General features: G+C 57.3%; 2 protein-coding genes across 4 annotated transcripts in view; one reads left to right on the forward strand and one right to left on the reverse strand.

Annotated features, from left to right (window-relative positions):
* THAP7 (THAP domain containing 7) overlaps positions 1 to 20,096 on the forward strand; it is a 191,148-nt gene that overhangs the window by 101,172 nt on the left and 69,880 nt on the right. The window lies entirely within an intron of this gene.
* Positions 249 to 20,039, reverse strand: SMPD4 (sphingomyelin phosphodiesterase 4). Of its 3 annotated transcripts, XR_013831208.1 has the most exons (21): positions 16,828 to 19,112; positions 16,620 to 16,703; positions 14,877 to 14,963; positions 13,454 to 13,596; positions 13,247 to 13,322; positions 12,606 to 12,714; positions 12,450 to 12,502; positions 11,829 to 11,980; positions 9,929 to 10,061; positions 8,000 to 8,071; positions 6,314 to 6,400; positions 4,513 to 4,658; positions 3,951 to 4,041; positions 3,573 to 3,673; positions 3,037 to 3,200; positions 2,540 to 2,745; positions 2,086 to 2,319; positions 1,827 to 1,958; positions 1,607 to 1,735; positions 537 to 1,525; positions 249 to 449 (listed from the first exon to the last, which is right to left on the reverse strand). XR_013831208.1 is itself a non-coding variant. In XM_079942035.1 (20 exons), the coding sequence occupies exons 1-20, from the start codon at positions 19,863 to 19,865 to the stop codon at positions 1,196 to 1,198; spliced, it is 2,604 nt and encodes an 867-aa protein (XP_079798161.1). In that variant the 5' UTR covers positions 19,866 to 20,039; the 3' UTR covers positions 249 to 1,195. The 3 variants fall into 3 exon arrangements, 2 of the variants coding, with proteins under 2 accessions (XP_079798161.1, XP_079798160.1); XM_079942035.1 differs by lacking the exon at positions 16,828 to 19,112 and adding an exon at positions 19,791 to 20,039 and having other exon boundaries at positions 249 to 1,525; XM_079942034.1 differs by having other exon boundaries at positions 249 to 1,525.

The following is a 20,096-nucleotide window of genomic DNA, read 5'->3' on the forward strand; positions in this document are numbered from 1 at the left end:
AGGTCCCAGGATCCTAGCTCTTAGTATGAAGACCGTGTCTGCCCCACTGAGTTGTAGGCAGTGTTCTCGCATCTCAGACCTGCCAGTGGCTGCCCTGTCCCATCACAGCCACGTCCGTGTTTGCATCTGCCCAAGGGAATCCCATGGTGAGGGACGCTGGGTGCCCAGTGGCATCTCCGCAGCCCCTGAATGTGCAGAGGACCCCATGTAGGAGGCCACCCTGGGGGCGGGGCCAGGCACCACAAGACTCAGGACCAAGAACAGGTTTATTCAGATCCATGGTCGGCTACAAGTTTGGTTTGGTTACTGGTCACAGGCCCCAAATGCCACTACTCCGAGTTTACATCAAACTACAAAGCCCAATACTTACAGTTTGAAAACTTAAAAAAATACACCAAAGACTAAGGCTTTTAAAAATCTCAGCTGAAAAGTTCTCCCTGGTGCGTCATCTGTAGAATGAAACGCGTGTGAGATGCTGTGAGGATTTCTGACAGTGAACTCACATTTGTCATATACTTTGGATATTTAAATCTTACCAAAAAATCAGTGTCTTTGAGCACTTGATTTGACTGAAGATACAAATGATGCTTTTGACCATCTTTGGTTGTAGACCACCCACAGGGAACAAGGTGGTGACAGCCCTGATGACCTGCTCTGTGGCCTGGGGGCATCTGTGTTCTCGGAGGGTCTCTCCTCAAAAGCAGGCATATGGCCCAGACTTGGAACTACTGGGAAAATACAGTGGCCCTAACTTTGCCAAACACGGCAGCAAAATCAGGTTTAAAATCATGAAACAGAGAACCATTGTCTAATTTTCTTAGGGCTCTCTTTTAGGGCCTGATTCTTCTCTGGAGCCAGAGGCTGGGTTCCCATGTTGGGGTCTCACTGCCCACCTCCAGGGCGGCAAAGGCAGAGGCCGCAGGCCATCCGGGCAGGCCCAACTCCTGAGCTTCACACGCTGAGGAAGAGAAAGGCATCGCCCTGCAGGCCCTCTGGCTGAGGAAACGGGGAGGCCCAGGGCCGGCAGGCTGCCCGCCCCTTGTGGCTACCTCTCTGCCTGGCCCTGCCCTCGCTTTTCAGGTTCTCTTCAGATGGTTCCAGGGCTGCAAGAAAACGCCCCCTGGAAGCACGAAGGTGACAGGTGTTGGGTGCAGAGTGGCCTCCCTGGTGCCTGGGGGTGGTGGCCGGCCTGCAGTCAGAGCTGGTGCAGCTTGCCCTGCTCGGTTAGCAGTGTCATGGCTACGGCGTAGAGGACATAGCCCAGCACGAGGAGCAGGGCACAGAGCAGAGGCCCGATGCAGAACAGAGAGGCCACGAAGAAGGCCAGCAGCAGGGCCAGCAGCGTCCGGTAGCTGCCCAGGAAGCGCAGGCTGAGCCGGGGGCCCCGGGCAAGGCTGGCCGCATGCCCCCGCCCCACGGGGCTCAGCAGGCGCCTGTCCGACAGCCCAGGCTCCAGGAGGTGGTAGCGACAGAAGCTGCCGAGGAAGTCGGCCCGTGAACACAGGGCCGCCATCTGACCTGCGAACTAGAGCACAGACAGGCCCCACTCTCACCTGCCGCTCGCGGGCTGGCGGGGCGGGGGGGTGGCCCTCCCTCCCACACTCACCCTGCGGTTGATGGCGGAGGACAGTCGGAAGAGCACTCGGACCAGGCTGGCAATCTCGTAGCTCCGGATGGGCTGCAGCTCCGAGTCTCCTTGGTACTCGATGTCAAAGCGCCGAAGCCCGTTGATGATCTGGAAGCAGCAGGAGGTGAGCCCCCGGGAGCCATGGCCACACTGCCCAGAGGGCCCTGGAGAGCCCGACCCCTCGGGATGTGGGCCTCACCTGATACCGGCCCAGGGGTGTGAGGATGAGTCCGTCCTCCCCCACGATGCAGTCTGGGAGCTGCTTCTTCCCGTTCTCATCCTGCGTGGTCCCCAGGGCGAGTGTGAGCTGGGCGAGCTGGGCCTCGCTGAGCTGTCGGGGAGATGCCTGCCGTCACTTCCAAGGTGGAGGGAGGCCTTCCCCCCCGCTGGGCCTCAAACGGCAACGAGGGGCCCAGGCACGTGACACCTGGGGGAGGTGAGCAGGGCCAAGGGCGTACCCTGAACACTTGGCACAGGTACTCCAGGGCCTTCTCCAGGTACTCGTCCGTCTTGCGGACGCTGTCCTGCCCCATCTCATCCAGGTCATTGCCCGGGTAGGAGCCATTGGTGTCCGCGGGGTAGAAGCCCAGCCACGACAGGAAGGGACGGGCGGCCGTGCTCTCCCCATACTGGTCAGAGAGGGACTTGGCCGTCTGCTTGGCCTGTGTGATAAGCTGAGCCAGACGCAAGACCTGTGGGTGGGTGGGTGGGTGGTTAGCTGGCTCAGGGCCGCCTCATGGCACCGACAGCCCAGGGGTGGCTTCCACACGATGGAAAACTTAAAATGAGTTTTAAGGACTAAGGTGCACTTTCCAAGAGGGTTCATCTATCATCAGAAAGAAACTAGACTCCACTGAACAAGACAGGGAAGGGGTGTGAAATGCCAGAGCCCAGAGGGCCCCGACTACTCACCAGTGCCCGGATCTCGGGCCCGAACATTGGGGTGTACTTGCAGTCCTGGCCCTCCAGGCTGTACACGTGGCTCTTCACCTTGAAGGAGGCGTCGGTGATGGCTGGTGGCCATGACGACAGGAAGCTGCCAGTGAACGTGGGCACCGTGAAGAGCCTGTGCTGGCGGTGGGGGATGACCAGCTCGGGCTCCAGAAACAGCTGCTCGCCTGGAAGGCAGGATGTGAGCCTGGCTGCGGCTCCAAGAGCACGGACATCGGGTCCCACCATAGGTCCCCGAGGGCAGTGACCGCACAGCGCAGGCCCAGCTCCTGGAAGTCCCTCCACCCCCACCCATCTCCACAAGGGAGTAGCTATGAGGAGAACCCAACAGTAGCCCACAGCCTCCCAAAGCCACTACGAGCCACCAGGGGATGCGGCTCAGAGCTCCGTTCCCCTCCTGTGGGGCACACACGCAACCCCTGCGAGCGCACGGGTGACAGGGCTGGCAGGGGCCTCACCCCGCTGGATCATCTCAGCCAGGTTTGGCTGCGCGAAGACCTTGGCCACGCGGAACACCATGAGTGCGTTCTTGGGGCTGACAAGGTCCGTGCGCAGTGCGCGGCTCAGGAAGCCGAGGAAGAGCTTGGTGTACACAAGCAGGTTCTCTTGCACGAAGGGCGCCCTGCGGGCAGACGCACGTCAGGGCTTCTCTTCAGCTTCCGGTCTCCCCCAGGTATCACAAATGGTGGCAGAGGGGCCGGGGGTGACACGAGGGGGCAGGACAAGTGGGCAAAGGTGAGGCCCCAAGGACAGAATCCTCCACGGACGAGGCCCATTCCCAGGAACAAGGCCACTGGGGGCGGGGCAGCCACACTGCAGGGCTGGCTAGGAAGGGCTATGGGGAGGTTTATGTGAGTCGATGTGGGAAAGGGACAGAAGGACAGAGGCCGCCCGTTGTCCCCAAGAGAGCAATCCTGGAACCTGGACAAGTCCCAGCAGGGGACAAGGGGGTGGCCCGGGCCCCCTGCCTGCAGGACCTCGGGTCTGGGCTCACCATCTCTCTGACACACCCCGGGCCTGGCAGTCGCTGCTTGGGGCCTGCTTCTCAGGCGCGTACCTCCAGGGCTGCAGGTAGCTCAGCCACATCTCCAGGACCTGGGGAAACACGTGCAGCTGGGGCAGGTGGCTGGCACTCAGGTGAGCAGGGGCGCAGGGGGAGCCCGTGCCCCCTCAAGATGCCTGGCCCCTCAGAACAGGTCACCCAGCAGGCTTTCCCCCGAGTGCAGCGGAGGGCAGCTGCGTGAAGCTGGGAACCCACCCTGCGTGGACAGCTGGGTTCAAGGTCGCGGCTGGCGGAACAGCACAGGAGGCCCCCAAGGCCTCCCTTCCCTCATGCGCACACGCAGGGCAAAGGCCGTAGGACAACACTCACAGCTCTGAATGACGCGTCCAGGGGCCAGTGGCCAAAGCAGTGCTGCAGAAAGAGGTAGAGCTTCTGCTGGACAAACCTCGGGACGGCGGCCCTGTGGGGGAGGGGGCATCACCTCACAGGGGAGCCTGGCACCCCCTGGGGGCAAGGCCTCCTATTTTTAGCCCCATTCCTCAGAGGAAATTCGAAAGTTCAGAGAAGTTAGAGAACATTCCAGGGACACACAACACACGTGGCCGATCCAGTGTGGCTCCTGTGTGCACCTCAGCTCAGCACGGCCCACGCATCGCCAGCTCTGCTGGCCCTGTTGGCCTGGGAGTCAGGCCACGACCCTTGCCCTGCCGGGGTGGGGTGGCGTGGGGGTGAGGTGCAGCACCGAGCAGCCTGCTGCTCTCCTGCCACAGGGGAAGAAGGGGGAAGAGGGGGCAGCAAGATGGGGCCTCTCCTAGGCCAGCCTGAGAAGCAGCCAGGCGGCCCCCACCCACCTCTGGGCCAGGGTGGCAGTGAGGAGACAGTCCCAGGAGGGCTTGAGGTGACTGCCCCCCTGCCCACAGCCCATACCCACCGTTTGAACTCCTCCAGGGGGCTGGCGGCATGGGAGTGCGCAGAGGGCGAGGCCTGCTCGGGCCGCAGGCTGTTGGCGAAGGCGTGCAGGTGCTTCAGCAGCAGCCGCACCACCAGCACATGCTCCTCGGTGGGCATGAAGGACTCCTGGGGGGAGGGCCCTCGTCAGTACCTCGTGCTGGGCTGTGCCTCTCCCCCCATGGATGCACCGCACATGGCACCCTGGGACAGCCACTGGGGCAGAAGCTCTGCCATGTGCTTCCCTGCACTTCAACCCCCTTCATGGAGCCTCTGAGACAAACGCCCTCAGTCCTGCGAGCTCAGCTTTTGGTTCACAAAGGCCAGGAGGGTCTCTGAGACCACCCCACACACGGGGGAAGACTGGGGGCCGGCCGCCTGCTCCCCACGCCCACCCCTCGGGCCTTGACAGACTTGTTGGAAGTGCTCTTAGCAGCTTCACCCCAAGGTGAGCAACGCCAAGTGGGGTGAAGGCGACTCCCGGCCCTACGTGCAGGAAGCCGGGCACTGACCGGCAGCCCTCCCCACCCCCTGCTGCCCAGGGCACGGTCTGCACAGGCCTCCCTGGCACGGAAATGCCTCCACAGGCCCATGCAACACACCCCAAGGCCGCTATGCCTGGGGTGGGAGGCGGGGGTAATGTCCTTCTGCATGTGTCTATCTTTAGATCATTATATGGTAGATTTGCAGCGTTTTGAGAAAAAAAAAAAAAAGGGATACTTTAACAGTAATAAAAAACCACAGAGCTTCCTCTGTGCCAGGCCGTGACTCTGCCTAGGGAGCTATCCCCTTTATCGTTCCCAGGAACTGAAACCCCCACCGCATCTCACCCCCGCCCTCCACGTTTGCAGGGGCAACTCCCTGCCCCATGCCCAGCAACCACACTGGACACCACTGGGCTACTTTCTCTCTACATTTGTCAGTCAAAGTGCTTTCTTCCAGTGCCTCCCCCTTCCCTGAGCCAAATGCCCACAGGAGCCCCTGGTCACAGCTGCATGTGGACACTTACGGGGCCAGGCCTCCCGCTGTGGAGGTGAAGGCAGGGGCCCTGCTCTTTGCCAGGTGAGGCCCTCCCCAGCCCAGGCCTGAGTGGCACCCACTTCTGCATGTGGCCCGCCCTCAGCACCCCTTCTGGAACATTCTCTCCCTCCTCAGTGCAGCTGCTGCATCTGCTCAAATTCAAGTTCAGTGGTGTGTGGCCCCACCTAGGGCGAGGGGGACAGATCCCTGGCCGTGAGCACAGCTCCAGACACACGTCTCTGCCCAGACTTCCCAGCGGTCGTGTCATGGAGCAGCAAACTTCACAATGCCATTGGCCCCAAACACCCAGCTCACTGACCACAGTCCATCCCTGGTCACTCCTGCCTAAGCAGACGGCAGTCCCCACAAGGTCACTGCCCACGAGCCCCAGGGCCTCCACATCCTTGGTCAGTCCCCAGCACCAGGCCTGTACTGCAAAGGCCACACTACTTTGCCCCCACGAACCGGGGCTAAGCACGGAGCCCTAAGACACCCGAGGACTCGACACCTTGGTTGGCCTGGGGCTTGGCCAGGTGGGTTCGGTGACCTCCCCCACAGCCAGTGGGATCTTGTGCATCACTCCCAGCCATGTGGCCGCACACCCTGAACCCAGGTCCAGGCCGAAGGGCCTGGCTGTGCTTGGAACTGGTCTCTGGTCACCCCAGCCGGCCCCCAGCCAGACCCTGGCTACTGCGCAGGACATGAGCTCTGGGGTTAAACCATGGGGCGGGGGTGAAAGGGAACAAAACGAAAGCGGCCAGTACTTGGTGGGCGTGGAGGGCCTGGAGGCTGGGTTGGGCAGGGCTGTGGAGGGCGCTGCAGACACTGAGACGGTAGTGCAGGACCTCCAGCTGAGAGACAACAGCAGAGAAGCCGAGAGGAGAGGGCGGGGGGAGGAGGAGGGGAGAGAAAGAAATAGTGAGAAAGAGCCCAGAAGTAAGGACAAGAAAAACAAAAAACAAAAGCACAAGTCAGTGACAATCCAAACAATCACAGCCCAGCAGCATCAGGCCAATGAGACGCCAACCACCCCCTCCAGGCGTGATCCTCCAGCTGCCAGGCAGAGGGAGGACAGAACCGCAAGGTCACCTGGGAGGCCCCTCCAGCCCCTGAGGTCAGCCCGACCCCATTGCACTGGGTGCAGCACGTGTCAGCAGCCCATCCACCTCCCTGGGACACGCTGCTGGTCACCAAGGCCCGAAGACCCAGGCTCAGTAAAGAAACTTGAGAAGCCAGTTCTAGATGGAGGCCTCTGCCCAGAAGAGAAAAATATGTAATTTATTGGACTTCCTGGGTTGTCCGGAAAAGAAATTTATCAGCACATGATGGAATCAATTCCTAGGTGTTAAAGACCCAATCAGAGTCCCATCCTGAAAGGTTTTGTGCACGGGGCTGGTTCCCAGCCCACCAGGCCCCACATCCTGGAAATGGTTAACGTGGTGCTAACACTTACTGGTTCTAATTCTGGGAAGACCAACCTCTACCTCCCTCTACCTCACCAGCAGCCCCCAGACACTAAGCCACACACACCCAGAGGCAGCTGGAACCCTGAGGCCAGGGGTAACAGCTGAGCTGGCACACCGTCCGCCCCCAACACCAGAACCTCCACCCTATCTCCCTGCAGCTAAGCACAGCCAGAGCCGGCCCAGCACACGTCCTGCCCCATGAGGGCCCGCCTCCTGCCCCAGCGCCATGCTTCACACAGAAGAGGCCTGGAGGAACGTGCCAGACGCTGGGGAGACGGGCACAGTCAGAGACACGCAGGGCTGGGGCAGGAAGGGGCACGGCCGCACTCAGCAAGGAAATGGGGAGCCCACGGTCCCACTTCAGGCCCCAGCCCGGGCCCAGAGCACCCTGCAGGGAGCGTGCATGCACCTGCACCCAGCCCGGCCACAGCCACACCAAGGGAGCTCCAGGAGCTGCACTTCCTGCAGCACACACGTGAGCTGCCCAGCAAGGGAAGGAGGAAAAGGAGAGGAGGAGGAGGAGACAGCCCAGGCCACATGCAGGAGGGCGTCAGACCCCACCCACCACCAGGAGGGCTGCTGCCGCTGCTCTGGAGGACGTGGAGGGCAGCAGGGCCACCAAGGTGGGCAGAGTCTGCTGGGTGCCACCGCAGCAGGACAGCAGGAGGCGCTGTGACTCCCAAAGGCACCCACGGCCCCCACACCCCAGAACACGAGCACCACAACTACATCTGTTCCTGCTGCCACGGAGAGGGCTCTGCAAGTAGCATGGGGAGGCCCAGAGAGGATGGGCCTCAGCTGCCAGGGTGCAAGCCCAGCACAGAAGACAACCTGCCTGCTGCTCAGCACTTGAGGGAGGTGAGATGGCAGGTTGCTGGGTCCCACTAGCCAGTCCTTGAAACTAACTGAAATCAAGGACAAGCAGCAGCAGGCCGACCAGGGCCAGCGCGGGAGGTGGGAAGAGAAACCGTGGCAGCAACATACCTTGGCGTGAGGGGACTGCATTTTTTGGTACATCTCCAAAGAATAATGATGAAGCCACATTTCAACAAAAACCTGCAAAAAAGCATAGCTGGTCAAAAGGTCTTTGACAAGGCCGTCAAGACCATTCAATGAGGGAAAGAACAGCCTCTTCAACATGTGCTGCTGAGAAAACAGGGTGCTCACATGCAAATGAGCACAGTCAGACCCTCACTCTACATCGTAAACAAGAAACAACTCAAAATGCATCAAAGACCTAGAATATAAGAGCTAAAACTGTAGAACCTTAAAAGAAAGCATGGGGGAATGCTTCACAACAATGGATTTGACAGTAATTTCTTAGATGTAAGTCCAAAAACATGGGCAACAAAGGAAAAAACTGGACTTCATGAAAATTAAAAGCTTTAGTGCATCAAAAGACACAACATACGTAGTAAAAAAGTAGCCCACAGAATGGGGGAAAATATTTGCAAATCATGTATCTGAAAAAGGATTAACATCCAGACTATATAGAGAATGCCTAGAGGTCAACAACAAAGTAGATCCCAATTCAGAAATGGGCAAAGGACTTGAATAGACGTTTCTCCAAATAAGATACACACGTGGCCAACAAGGCCGTGAAACGCTGCTTAGCAACACGTCACCAGGGCAGAGCAGACCAGTCACGACGATTAGGGTGGCCACAGTCAGAAACCCAGAAAACAACAAGTGTTCCGAGGGTGTGGGGAAACTGGACCCCTCGTGCACTGCTGGTGGGGATGAAAAATGGTGCAGCCACCACGGAAAACAGCATGGCAGGTCCTCAAAAAACTAAACAGAATTACCGTACAGCCCAGTAATCCCACTTCAGAACAGATAATCAAGAGGACGGAAAGCAGGGTCTTAAAGAGAGAACTGCACACTCATGTTCACCACAGCCAAGAGATGGAAGCAGCCCAAGTGTCCATCAGATGGACAGATAAACAAAACATAGTTACACACACACAGCAGAATTTAACTCAGCTTTAAAAAGGAAATTCTGACACATACTACAACGTGGATGAGCCTTGAAGACATTATGCTGAGTGAAGCCAGTGAGTCATTAAAAAGAAAAATACTATGTGATTCCACTGACAGAGGCAACGAGAAGAGTCAGATTCACAGAAACAAAGCAGGATGGGGGGTGTGGGAGCTGGTGGGAGGGGGACTGAGGAGCTGCTGTTTGACAGGTATAGACTTTCAGTCTTACAGGATAGGAAGGTTCTGGAAACCCATTACAACAATGTAAACATACTTAGCGCTACTCAACTATATGCTTTAAAATGGTTAAGACTTAGATTTTACATTATGTGTATTTTACCTCAGTTCCCAAATAAAATCAGAACCCCATCTCATCCACACTCCAGGCTCTCAACAAGCCAGGCTTGTGGTGACCCACTCAGCCCTGGAATCCAGCATCAGAACAGCAGAATATCTCCAAGGTGGCGAGACAGGCCTGGGGTCTGCTGGAGCCGCATAAGGTTCCACACAGGACTGCCGTCCCCACTGGGGCCCCCTGGCATGGAGGGGATGAGGTCCTGCTGAGCAAGGGGAGGCCCCCCCATTCAGTGCCCTAAACACCTGCTGCAGCAGGGCTTACTATCCACCCCTCCCAAACCACAGTAGCGGTCAGAGAGGGTGACCCAAGCCACTGGAAACTGAAAGGCTGGGCAGCCATCGTGTCACCACAATAAAATAGGACTCTGTGGACAGGGGGTCCCGGGGTGAAAACACTGCCAGTAACACAGAGGTGAGACAGGTGGGCAAATTCTTTCTCATCAGTCACAGCAGAGACACTAACAATTGACAGCCACCCCCAGACCAAGGGGCAGTCTTTAGGCCCTTGCACCCTGGGGTGGGTGGTGCTGAGCAGTTTATCTGAAACAGAAGCAGAGAAGGCACCCAGGCTCTCACCTGGAGTAGCGTCTCTGACCTCCAGATCTCGTGGGAGGTGGGGTCTGCATTCACAGACGTCTGATGAGAGATGTGTCGCTTCAGGAGGCTGGTGTGGTGCAGGCCGTAGGATGCAAAAGGCACGGCTGGCGTCCTGAGGGAGACACAGAAGCAGATCTCTGTCGGCAGGCTCCCACGGGTGTGGCCACAGCAATCTGGGCCTCAAACCCAGGACAGCAGCGACAAGTACAACCCGTGGAAGTGTCCAACGACCCTCAAGTCCATGTTGCTATGTGTGAATAAACAAACAGAAGAGTGAATTTTCCATCCACATCTGCCCACTGCAGATCTCACCGCAGGACGGGTGAGATCAGAAAAGCGTTGTTTGCCAACCACCCTGTTCACAATGGATCTGGCTGAAATGAAGACCATGAGAGATGCCGACACTGCTGACAAGAGCGGGGGCTCAGTGGATCTTCCCACTAAGTCCCCCGTTCACTAACTGAGGCCCAAAGACCTTCGTTAACTTTACAGGAGGAAAACCTGGCATCACCCTCAGCCCAGCAAGCGGGCTCATGGGCACCACGGCTGCCACTGCGGTGCCCCCGCCAACGATGCCCAACCTGGGCCTAATCATGGGAAACACCTGAGAACCCACTGTGCACACACCAGCTGTCAAGGTCAGGAAAGGCTGTGAGACCTTCTGGACAACAGAGACACAGCCGCGTGCGGGAAATGACCCTGCACGGAACCCAGCTGCGTGACAGCCATGAGTGGGGCAGCTGGTGAAACCCAAGTGGGGTCTGGGGATGAGATGGTGGCCTGGCAGCAACACTGCCTCCTGATTTGAATGGAATGGCCGCGGTTACAGAGATGCACACACTTTCAGAAAACACACCCTGAAGTGTTAAGAGGTAACGGCGTCGTGTCTATAACTTACTCAAACGGCCCACGAAAAAACACACACAGATTAAACAGAATAAAACAACTCGGAAATCAACAGGCATGAAGGGCCTGTGAAAGTTCTTTGTTATATGTAGCAATGTGTAAAATCTGAAATTATTTTGTGAAAACAAATCAAATCCAGCCCAGAAAACTGCCTAGCAGCTGAAGTCTGCCTTTGAGGGGGTGTGAATCCAGGCCACACTTGGGTCCTCCCCCGACCCCAGATCCCTGGCCCCCACTCCCCAGGCCGCAGCATCAGCAACACCTGTGCAGCCCCTCCCCCGCACTCCTCCTCGCCATCCCCTTTCCTTGGGAGCTTCTGTCCACACGAGTTTGGGGTAACGGCACAGCACGTGCCAGCAGATGTGGGGGGACAGCACCTACAGGAAAGAGCTGCAGCCTCCAGGGAAGGAGTGGGGGATAGTGAAGCAAGGGCCAGAGGAGCACAGGCTCCTCACCCCTGGACAGGCTGGCCTCACGCTCCCCTCCTGCTCTGCCTGTGCCAGCGGCTCTTTATCACAGGTCCCGGCTCAACAAAGGCCTGGTCCCCGAGTCCACAGGTCCCTGCTAGTCTCACTTGGCCACAGCTCAGCGCTGCCCACAAGCCCCTCCTCTCCAGGACCAATCGCCCAGCGCTGCCAATCAGCTCTCGGCTTTGAGTCCCTCACCACCCTGCTCACCGCCGGGCATGGGGCTTGGGTGCCGCGTGTGGAGAGGGCGGCCACAAGCAGAACACGGCCCGTTCCCATACCAGAGCCAGGCCCCGTCCACAGGGCCACAGAACCTGCCTGCTTCAGAGACGTCCCCATCACCCCGACCTCCAGCCTGTGCTCAGCTGGGGCTGCAGAATCTCAGGCCTAAAAAAAGCAAGTGCTCCAGACAAGGAGTGGCACCACTGTCCCCATGAGCCATGCCCTCCAACCAGGAAGGGCCAGGCCTTACCTAGTGGTGGGCTCAGGCCATCTCAGCCACTCACCTGGGAGCCGGTGAGGGGCTGGGCCCCCCCGGGCTGGAGGAGAGAGGGGGGAGCACGCTGCCTTCTGTGGGCAGGAACCACGCCAGGTACCTGTCCACCAGGATGAAGTAGGCGCAGTCTGAAGTGCGGATGTGGAGGGCCCCGGGGGGCGGCTGGAAAGCAAAGCTCCTGTGAGTGCATGGCTGTGGGCACCGCCCCAGGCTGCTGACCCAGCAATCACAGGGCGGTGCCAGGAGAAAAGCCCCCACCACAAAGGGCCTGACTAGACCCCTCAGTCCTGACCAGCCCCCACACACCCCCATCCCCCCACCCTGCCCACACCAGTAGCCACCTCCTACAGGAAGCCTCCCTGACCACCACTCAGGGCACCAGCCCACCCCACATGGCCCATCAAGCCTGCCCCCAGCCTGTCATCCTCACTAAGTGAGGGTGGCCTGAGGGGCAAAGGCTGAAGAGAGGGGGACCCGGGGAAAGGAGGTAGGAAAGGGAGGAGAAATGGAGGAAGGCAGGCCGACGGCTGGCCCAGCCCTTCTTTGTGTGGACACAAGCCCTGGGCCTCAGCCCCTCCCTGCACGGGGGCTTCAGTAAAGCAAACCCAGCTCAGAGGCACCCCTTCTGTACCTTTTGAGTGATGAGGCTCAAGGCAAAGAAGAACATGTAATACTCGAATGGATCTGAGGGCCATGTCAGGGGGCAAATGACAGGGCTGTCGGGGCCCCCCACCCAGCTCTGTGTTGGCCGCCCGGCCTCCCCCACTGCGGGGCCGACAAAGGATACTGAGGGCCAGGTGCAGGCCAAGGCCCCCGGCTGCGGGGAGCTGGACCTTGTTGTGGTACAGAGGGCTGTCGGGGAGCACGCGCTCCTGGATGGACGCCTTCACAGGGTCCTGTGGACAGACAGAGGTGGCTCTTGGGAAGGCTGCAGAGGAGCCCAACACACAGAGCCCCCTGGGGAACAGTGCTGTCCTCTGCGCGGTGCTTGTGCAAAAAAGCTTCACGCAGACTCTGTCCCTTCGTCCTCACACAGACCCACCACAGCGGGGCTGCAGCTGTGTGCATCTCTGACCCAGCCAGGCGCTCGATGGATCCTGTCTGCTTTGTTTCTCATACCCATGAGTGTGCCACCCCTTAATTCGCCCCCACAGGACTGGAAACTCAGAAAGACAAAGCTACCAGTCACGTGGCCCTGCCACTCAGCCAGGAGCCAACCAGGCCCTCCCACTGGCAGAGTTCAGATGACCTTTGAAAAAAAAAAACCATTGAAGTTCCAATCTGTGATGGCTCCTGGGCCCTGAACAGATACCATGACGTTCTGGCCACTGTCACAGCCCTGCAGGCCCCTGCCCACCCACCAGCACTGCAGCCACTGCGTGGGGCACCTGGCCCCAAGCCTGGCTCTCACCACCATAGCTTACTTACAGGCAGGTAAGAGACAGGAAAGTCAAATTTATAGTCTTCAGCTTGAAGTTTATAAACCAACTTCATCATTGGGCCCCTGAATATGAACAACAAAAACAGGGCAAATGAACCGTGAACCATCTTGCTTTGACTGTTCCTTAACAGTGACTGCAAACAAGATCACTGTGAGAGAAAGTCCAATCCCTCTGGGGTAACAGACCAACCTACCCGGGGTCTAGGAATTCCATGGCGATACTGTACTCCACAGGGCTCACGCGGCCCTGCAAGCAGCGGAGGTTCCACCCAGCCAGGACGCCGTCCAAGCTGCCAAAAATGCTCTCAACCAGCCACGGGAAGATGGCGTGCAGCTCCTGCAACAGCACAGGGAGATTTTGGGCAAGCTCCTGGGGACCACTGCCTGCCTCCCTTGCTGGCCCTGGGCCAAGGACGTCACTCCCTGGCCCGGAGACCAGCAGGACCAGTGGCGCCCACAGGAGCAGCTGTGGATCCTTTTGTTGTGCTTGCGTGGCTGCTTCATGTCTGACCCCGTTACATAAGCCAGCGTATGATTAAAAGGTTTATTTAAAAATTCTGGGGGTGGGGGGGGCAGTTCAAATTTCCAGATCCACTAGGTTCAAAATGCTCTGGGTGATTCTTGCCACTTGCCTCCAGGCCTCCACCCGCCCTCACCCCCCACTACCGCAGGGAGCAAGCAGAAGGGTCGGGCAGGGAAAGAGGAGGATAAGACCCCACAGTGGGGATGTCCCTGGTGGCGCAGTGGTTAAGAATCCGCCTGCCAATGCAGGGGACACAGGTTCGAGCCCTGGTCCGAGAAGATCCCACATGCCGCGGAGCAACTAAGCCCATGCGCCACAACTACTGAGCCTGCACTCTAGAGTCTGCGAGCCACAACTAGTGAAGCCCGCACGCCTAGAGCCTGTGCTCCACAACAAGAGAAGCTACCGCAATGAGAAGCCTGCGCACCAAAAGAAAGAGTAGCCCCCGCTCACCGCAACCAGAGAAAGCCCAGGCGCAAAATGAAAACCCAACGCAGCCAATAAATCAATCAATATATTAAATAAATAAAAATAAAAATGCCAGAAACTTCTGACCCGAAGAGAGCTTTACTAAAAAGGGTGGAACCATCCGTTCTTCCTCAGGGCAAGCCCTTCCTGTCATCTGGTGGCAACTCCTGGTCCAGGCGGGCCTCCTGAACTGACCCGCACTTACCCTGCCAATTCAGGGTGTGGTGTAAACACATACTTTCAGTACTTACAGCAGGGCTCAACCTTGGCACTGCTGACATTTGGGGGTGGACGCGTCTTTGTCCTGGAGGCTGTGCTGTGCCCTGGGGGACGGATGCCAGCACGCCTGGCCTCCACTCACTCGGGGCCAGCAGCACCACCCCACGTGGCAACTAAAAATGCCTCCAGACACTGCTAAGTGTCCCATGTGGGACAGAAGGCCCACGGCTGAGAAAGTCTGGTCTACGTGGTCGTGGTCACATGTTTACATGTGTCACAAACGTGAGAGTCACAATACAGGGTCAGGCCTCCGCAGAGCAGCGCTCAGAGGTGGGAGGCAGGGGCTGCGAGAATGCTTTTCCAGGAGTGTGTGAGACACGCCCCCAAGAGACGCTGCAGAACTGTACCTTTGCTGGAAAGTCCTCGATGACTTTAACCAAGTCTTGGCACCGCTGTGCAAAGGGTTTACTTATAGAGTCGGCTTTCAGGCTAGCCTAGGAGACACAAAAAACCAAAATAAAGCGAGCACATTTGCTTTGCAGCTTTTGCTGATATTCTGGTGCGAGTCAAAACAGAAATCCAGGGACTTCCCTGGTGGTCCAGTGGTAAAGAATCTGCCGTACAATGCAGGGGACGCGGGTTCAATCCCTAGTCAGGGAATTAAGATCCCACATGCTGTGGGGCAACTAAGCCGGCGCTCCACAACTACTGAGCTTGTGCGCCTCAACTAGAGAGACCACGCGCCCTGGAGCCTGTGCGCCACAACTAAAGAGAAAACCTGCAAGCCACAATTAGAGAGAAGCCCGCACACTGCAACAAAAGATCCCGCATGCCTCAACGAAGATCCTGCACGCTGCAACTAAGACCTGACACAGCCAAAAATAAATTAAATAAATAAATGATAAATAAATCTTTAAAAACAAATAAACAAACAGTAATCCAAGTGACGGGCAGGAATGAGACACAGCACTGGCCTGACTGCCCAGCACCTCACACATCAGGTCGTGCGTGTGTCCAGGGCCTACATGACACCCCTAGGCGAGGCCAGGTCCCGTGCTCTCTAGGCCAGGACTTTCCAGGCTGGCTCCCAGCTCCCTCTGTCAGGCACCCCAGCTACCTCAGAGAGCTGCACATCATGAGAACAAAATCCACCCGGATCCAATCCACAAGCAGGGGGTTGGCTCCTGGGTCAGCCCCGCAGCCAGGGGGGGACCCCACACAGATCAGAGCACTCACCGAGTGTGTGCACGTGAATGGGAAGTTTCCCCGGGGGCTAACCACCCACCATTTATAGCCCTGTGATTGTGAGCTACCATTTGTTGTCACTGGCCCTCTGACCCAAGACGTCCTTTATCTGTTACCTTCAGAGACGCAGCAGGCCAAAAACCACAGACAGCTTCAGCCAAATGCCAACACTCTGGCGACGGAGAAGCCAGAAAACATTCAGGACAAGAAGGAAATGTACCCCAGATCAGGGGTGAAGGAAAGCTCTCGTCTTTTCTGACCACAAAGGGAAGAAGGCCCTGTGCACATGGATGAACATCAGGAGGAAAGGCCAGGTTTCTAACCACAAAGGCTTTGCCCAGGGTATCCAAGGCCCTGGCCACCTCCACACGAGGATGGAGTCCACAGGGTCTCGGTCAGAGGCAGACACCCGGCTGTGCAGGCCTGGGTCGGATCTGCTGGCTCTAGAGGGGCACTGAAGAAGAACATCCTGCCAAATACAGGTTTATAAAAAGTGCAGGCCTAGTGCCCCAGCACAGCAGCCTCCTTCCGTTTTTCACCAATGACAGTTACGGTCATTAAAACACCTCGCTTTCGTGTAAGGATTTACAAGACGTGAAAATGTGGGTGTACATCCTTCTCCCTTGCTCCTCCCCACACCCCAGGAGACTGAGGAAACGGCATTTCAATCAACTCCTCTTGTAAATGAGAAAACCAGGGCTCAGCAGCTGCATAAACCCAAGGTCCTGCACCAACAGAGGGCAGAGTCGAGCCTGAGGGTTCTCACCCGAGTCCAGTGTTATTTCCAGCACATCCCCCCAAAACATCACCACTGGACAGTTCTTCAAGTCAGTGGCAAAACCCTCAAGTCACTCCGCTGCAGAGCGACCATCACCCTGGCACGCGGGCGGGCAGCTGACACTTACCAGTAGGAAGCTGGGCTGCTGCAGGTGGGGGAATGCCATGGCAGCCTCCTGGGCAGGGTCCAGACGGGCCGTCTTAGAGGACCACTGCAGAGAGACAAAGACAAAACCTCAACCTCTGCCACACAAGACACACAAGGCCAGGAGAATATCTGCACAGCTCAGCACCACTGCACTGCCAAGGCCCACGCTTTACAGAAATGCTGCTTACGTGCCTGCTGTCCACAGTGTCCAGCCCCGGAGCCAGGTCTGTGGCAGGGAGCCCTTGGGAACACTTGGTTAAGCTTGTGTGGCACTTGCCACATGCCAGGCCTGGTTCTGAGGGTTCTCCATACATTTCTCATTTAATCCTCGGTGGCAGGCAGGCAGGATTCTAAAGACAGCCATCCAAGATTCCTGTCTCTGGTCATTCAAACACTCTTCTAGGTGCTGCTGTGAAGGGGTTTTGCAGATACAATTAAAGCCTCAAGTGTGAGAACCGTAAGATACAGGGCAGTCCTGACTCATAGCCAGCAACGAAATGGGGACCTTAGTTCTACCACTGCAAAGAGCTGGATCCTGCCAGCAACCTGAATAAGCTTGAAAGCAGATTCTTCCCAAGAGCCTCCAGATAAGAGCAAAGCTGGCCAACAGGTCGATCTCAGCTTTGAGAGACCCTGAGCAGAGAACCCAGCTGAGTCTGCATTTCTGACACATAACCATGAGACAACCAACAGATGAAGCTTTAAGCTGCAAAGTTTGTTAAGCAAGAGTAGAAAATGCATCCTCATAACAACGCTACGAGGTCAGTACAGATAAGGAAATGGAGGCAGAGAGAAAAATCACTTGCCCTCCGCCAGCTGGGGAATGGCAGAGCCAAGACTCAAACCCACAGACCTCCTCACTACTCTCCCATAGAGACAGGTGGACACATCTCCTCTGTCTTACTTGTGCTCTCTGAGAAGGAAGGGAGGGGACGAGCCAGCTTTGCCAATGGAGGCTTTGAACAGCCACCAGAAAATCAGGGGTAGCTCTCCAGAATCCTACCTCTCTGTGCCCCCAATCAGAAACTGAAAATATCCAGACTCGGACTGAGCAGAGAGGGAGTATGCAAGTCCCACTGATGAGCTGCTGATGGCTTTCCTGGCACAGCTCTGCCCATGGCCTGAGGAACGGTGCTGATGCGGCAACTGGCAGTGTATGTGGATGGAGATGCTGGGTGGGCAGCTGAGGCATTCTGAACACCTTCCCATGAAACCGAGCAGAAACCTGCACACTCCCCACCCCTGTACAAAGGCCCCTCCATGTCCCCTGCCTCTTGTTTGTAGAAAAGCTGAAGTTTCCCAGGTCTCCCTGAGTCACAAAAGAGCAGGCTCAAGCAGCTAACGATTAGGACAAGAGAGTCACAGAATCTTTCAGTGTCTGATGTACACTCCTGAGTTGTTTTACAGATACTATAACTGCCACCAGAGAGAAAAAGCCAAATGCATGATGACCAGACAGTAGCCATGACATAAGCTGCTCCATCTGTGGCTAGCACGATTCCAAAAACTGGCCTCAAGACAATGAGATTAACGTTATTGCTCATAATAATCTGTATCTTTGTGGGCATCAAAATAATTGTAGCTTGCTCTGCCCAATTTTTAGTAAGCAGGCAACTAAAATTGTCAGCAAAGAGATGCCACAGACTCATGTTGACATCTTCCACTCTAAGAATACTGCACGCTATGTCAGCATGAAGAAGTTACAGAAGATGAGCCTTTGCCCCTAATCCCACAGAAATGGAATGATGTCAGACAGTGGGGATCTGTAAGCAGCTCCTTTGCCCCGTTCCTGTTTGCCCATTTCTGTTCACCTCAAACCTTATAGAAATGAGGTCACCAGGCAACACTTAACCTAACTCCTGACATATGCTCTACTGAATGCACACAATACCTTGCTTAACCTATTGATTCCTTCCCTAGATTAAAAGAAGTAGGAATGAAAAATTAAGTAGTTAAAGAATGACTAGCTCTCTACCCCCAGCTTCTCCCTGTGCAATCCGGCAGGAGATCATGCAGGCAAGATAACATCTGAAGAAAGCTCATGAGGAGTCAGCCAGTCCACACCCAATGGAAAATGACGCAGAGCTTGACCTTCTGCCTCGATTCTGAGATTCTTTCCCCTTCTTCCCTTTAAAAACTGTCACGGCTGAGCAGAATCTTTGGAGTGCGTTCTGGGACACCAGTCCACCTTCTACCCGGTTGCTGGCCTTCTGAGTAAAGCAACCTTTCCTTTGTACCAACATTTGTCTCTGGAGTATTGGCTTTTGAGCTGGGAGGAGCCGAGTCTGAGTTCAGTAACACTGAGACTGTTCAACTCCTAATTAAACTAGCTATGGGTTTCAGTTTTAAGGATGACTTAAATAAAACGTTTCAGTCCTTAACCAAGTGGTCCAGGGAACACTGCACTACTCCAAAACGATCAAAGCGACATAAAACCCTGAACTGTTTGCTAAGGGCAAAGCTTTAGAAATGATGAATTAAATGCTGCTCCTTGCTTAGAGCAAGTTTGCAGAGGTAGCGGCTGAAGGAATGAGCCCGAGGCGCCCAAGCGCCTCTCCTTGGGGAGAGGGCAGCGTCTCCCCGCCACGCCGCCTGCGGTGTGTGCCCAGCCTCCGCTTCATCCCGCCACCTCCACACCCGCTGCCTTCAGGAACGGCTTCCGATCCGCTTTCGGGGTCCCTCCCGTGAGCTGCAGCCCCGTCAACGCCAATCTCGCCAGGGCCTCCCTCTGGCCGCGCTGCGAGCGGGGCGTGCTTCCGCCTGCCGCTCACTACTGCCCCGTGAAGGGAGCACCGGGGCCCCCGTGTCACAGACGCGGAAACTGAGGCTCCGCAAAGACGGCCCACACCGGGGGAGGCGAGGAAGGATCGGGTCGGGCCGGGGCCGAGACCCACCCCGCTCCCTCCACACCGCTCGCTGAGTCCCAGACTCTCCCTCCTCCACCGCGCGCAGCGAACGTTAACCGCGGGCCCACCGAGGTGGGGCGTGCGAGGTGCGCGGGAAGGCGACGGGAGGTCGCAGTCCGGCCGTCGGCGCCCTGCTGGCCCGGCCCGAGGCCCGGGGCTCGCGTGGGAACAGAGCTGGTTTCGGCGGAAGTTCGGGGTGGCCGCCGGGACGCGAGGCCGGACCGCGCGCGATTCCCACCATTCACCTGAAGGAACCACAGCGCCTCCGGCTTTAAGGACCGAGGCCGCCATTCAGCGACCCGGCGCCGAAATGTCGTCATCAAGCTGCGCGTGGCGTCACGTTCCCCCGGCCTAGCAGGAAATGTGCCACCACCTCCTCTGGCTGACACAGTAAAAGGCGCGTGCGCAAAGCGAAGGCCCGCCTCGGAACGCGCGTGCGCAGCGGGGAAATCCGCCGTAAGGAGCGCGCGTGCGCGAAGACGTGTCGGTGCGTTAGGGCTTCGAGGTGCGCCCCCTACCGGGGAGTCGGCGCGGAACAGTTACGCTCTGGC

Source organism: Stenella coeruleoalba, assembly GCF_951394435.1.
Source record: "Stenella coeruleoalba genome assembly, chromosome: 14".
Lineage (NCBI taxonomy): Eukaryota > Metazoa > Chordata > Mammalia > Artiodactyla > Delphinidae > Stenella > Stenella coeruleoalba.

Excerpts from the sequence above, each read along its gene's own strand:
- SMPD4 (XM_079942034.1), bottom strand. The coding sequence starts at position 16,953 with ATGTATGGAGAACCCTCAGAACCAGGCCTGGCATGTGGCAAGTGCCAC. Across the intron at positions 8,072-9,928 it reads GGTCAGAGACGCTACTCCAG|GTTTTTGTTGAAATGTGGCT; the intron begins GTGAGAGCCTGG and ends GCTTTTTTGCAG. Across the intron at positions 2,320-2,539 it reads GGCCCGAGATCCGGGCACTG|GTCTTGCGTCTGGCTCAGCT; the intron begins GTGAGTAGTCGG and ends ACCCACCCACAG.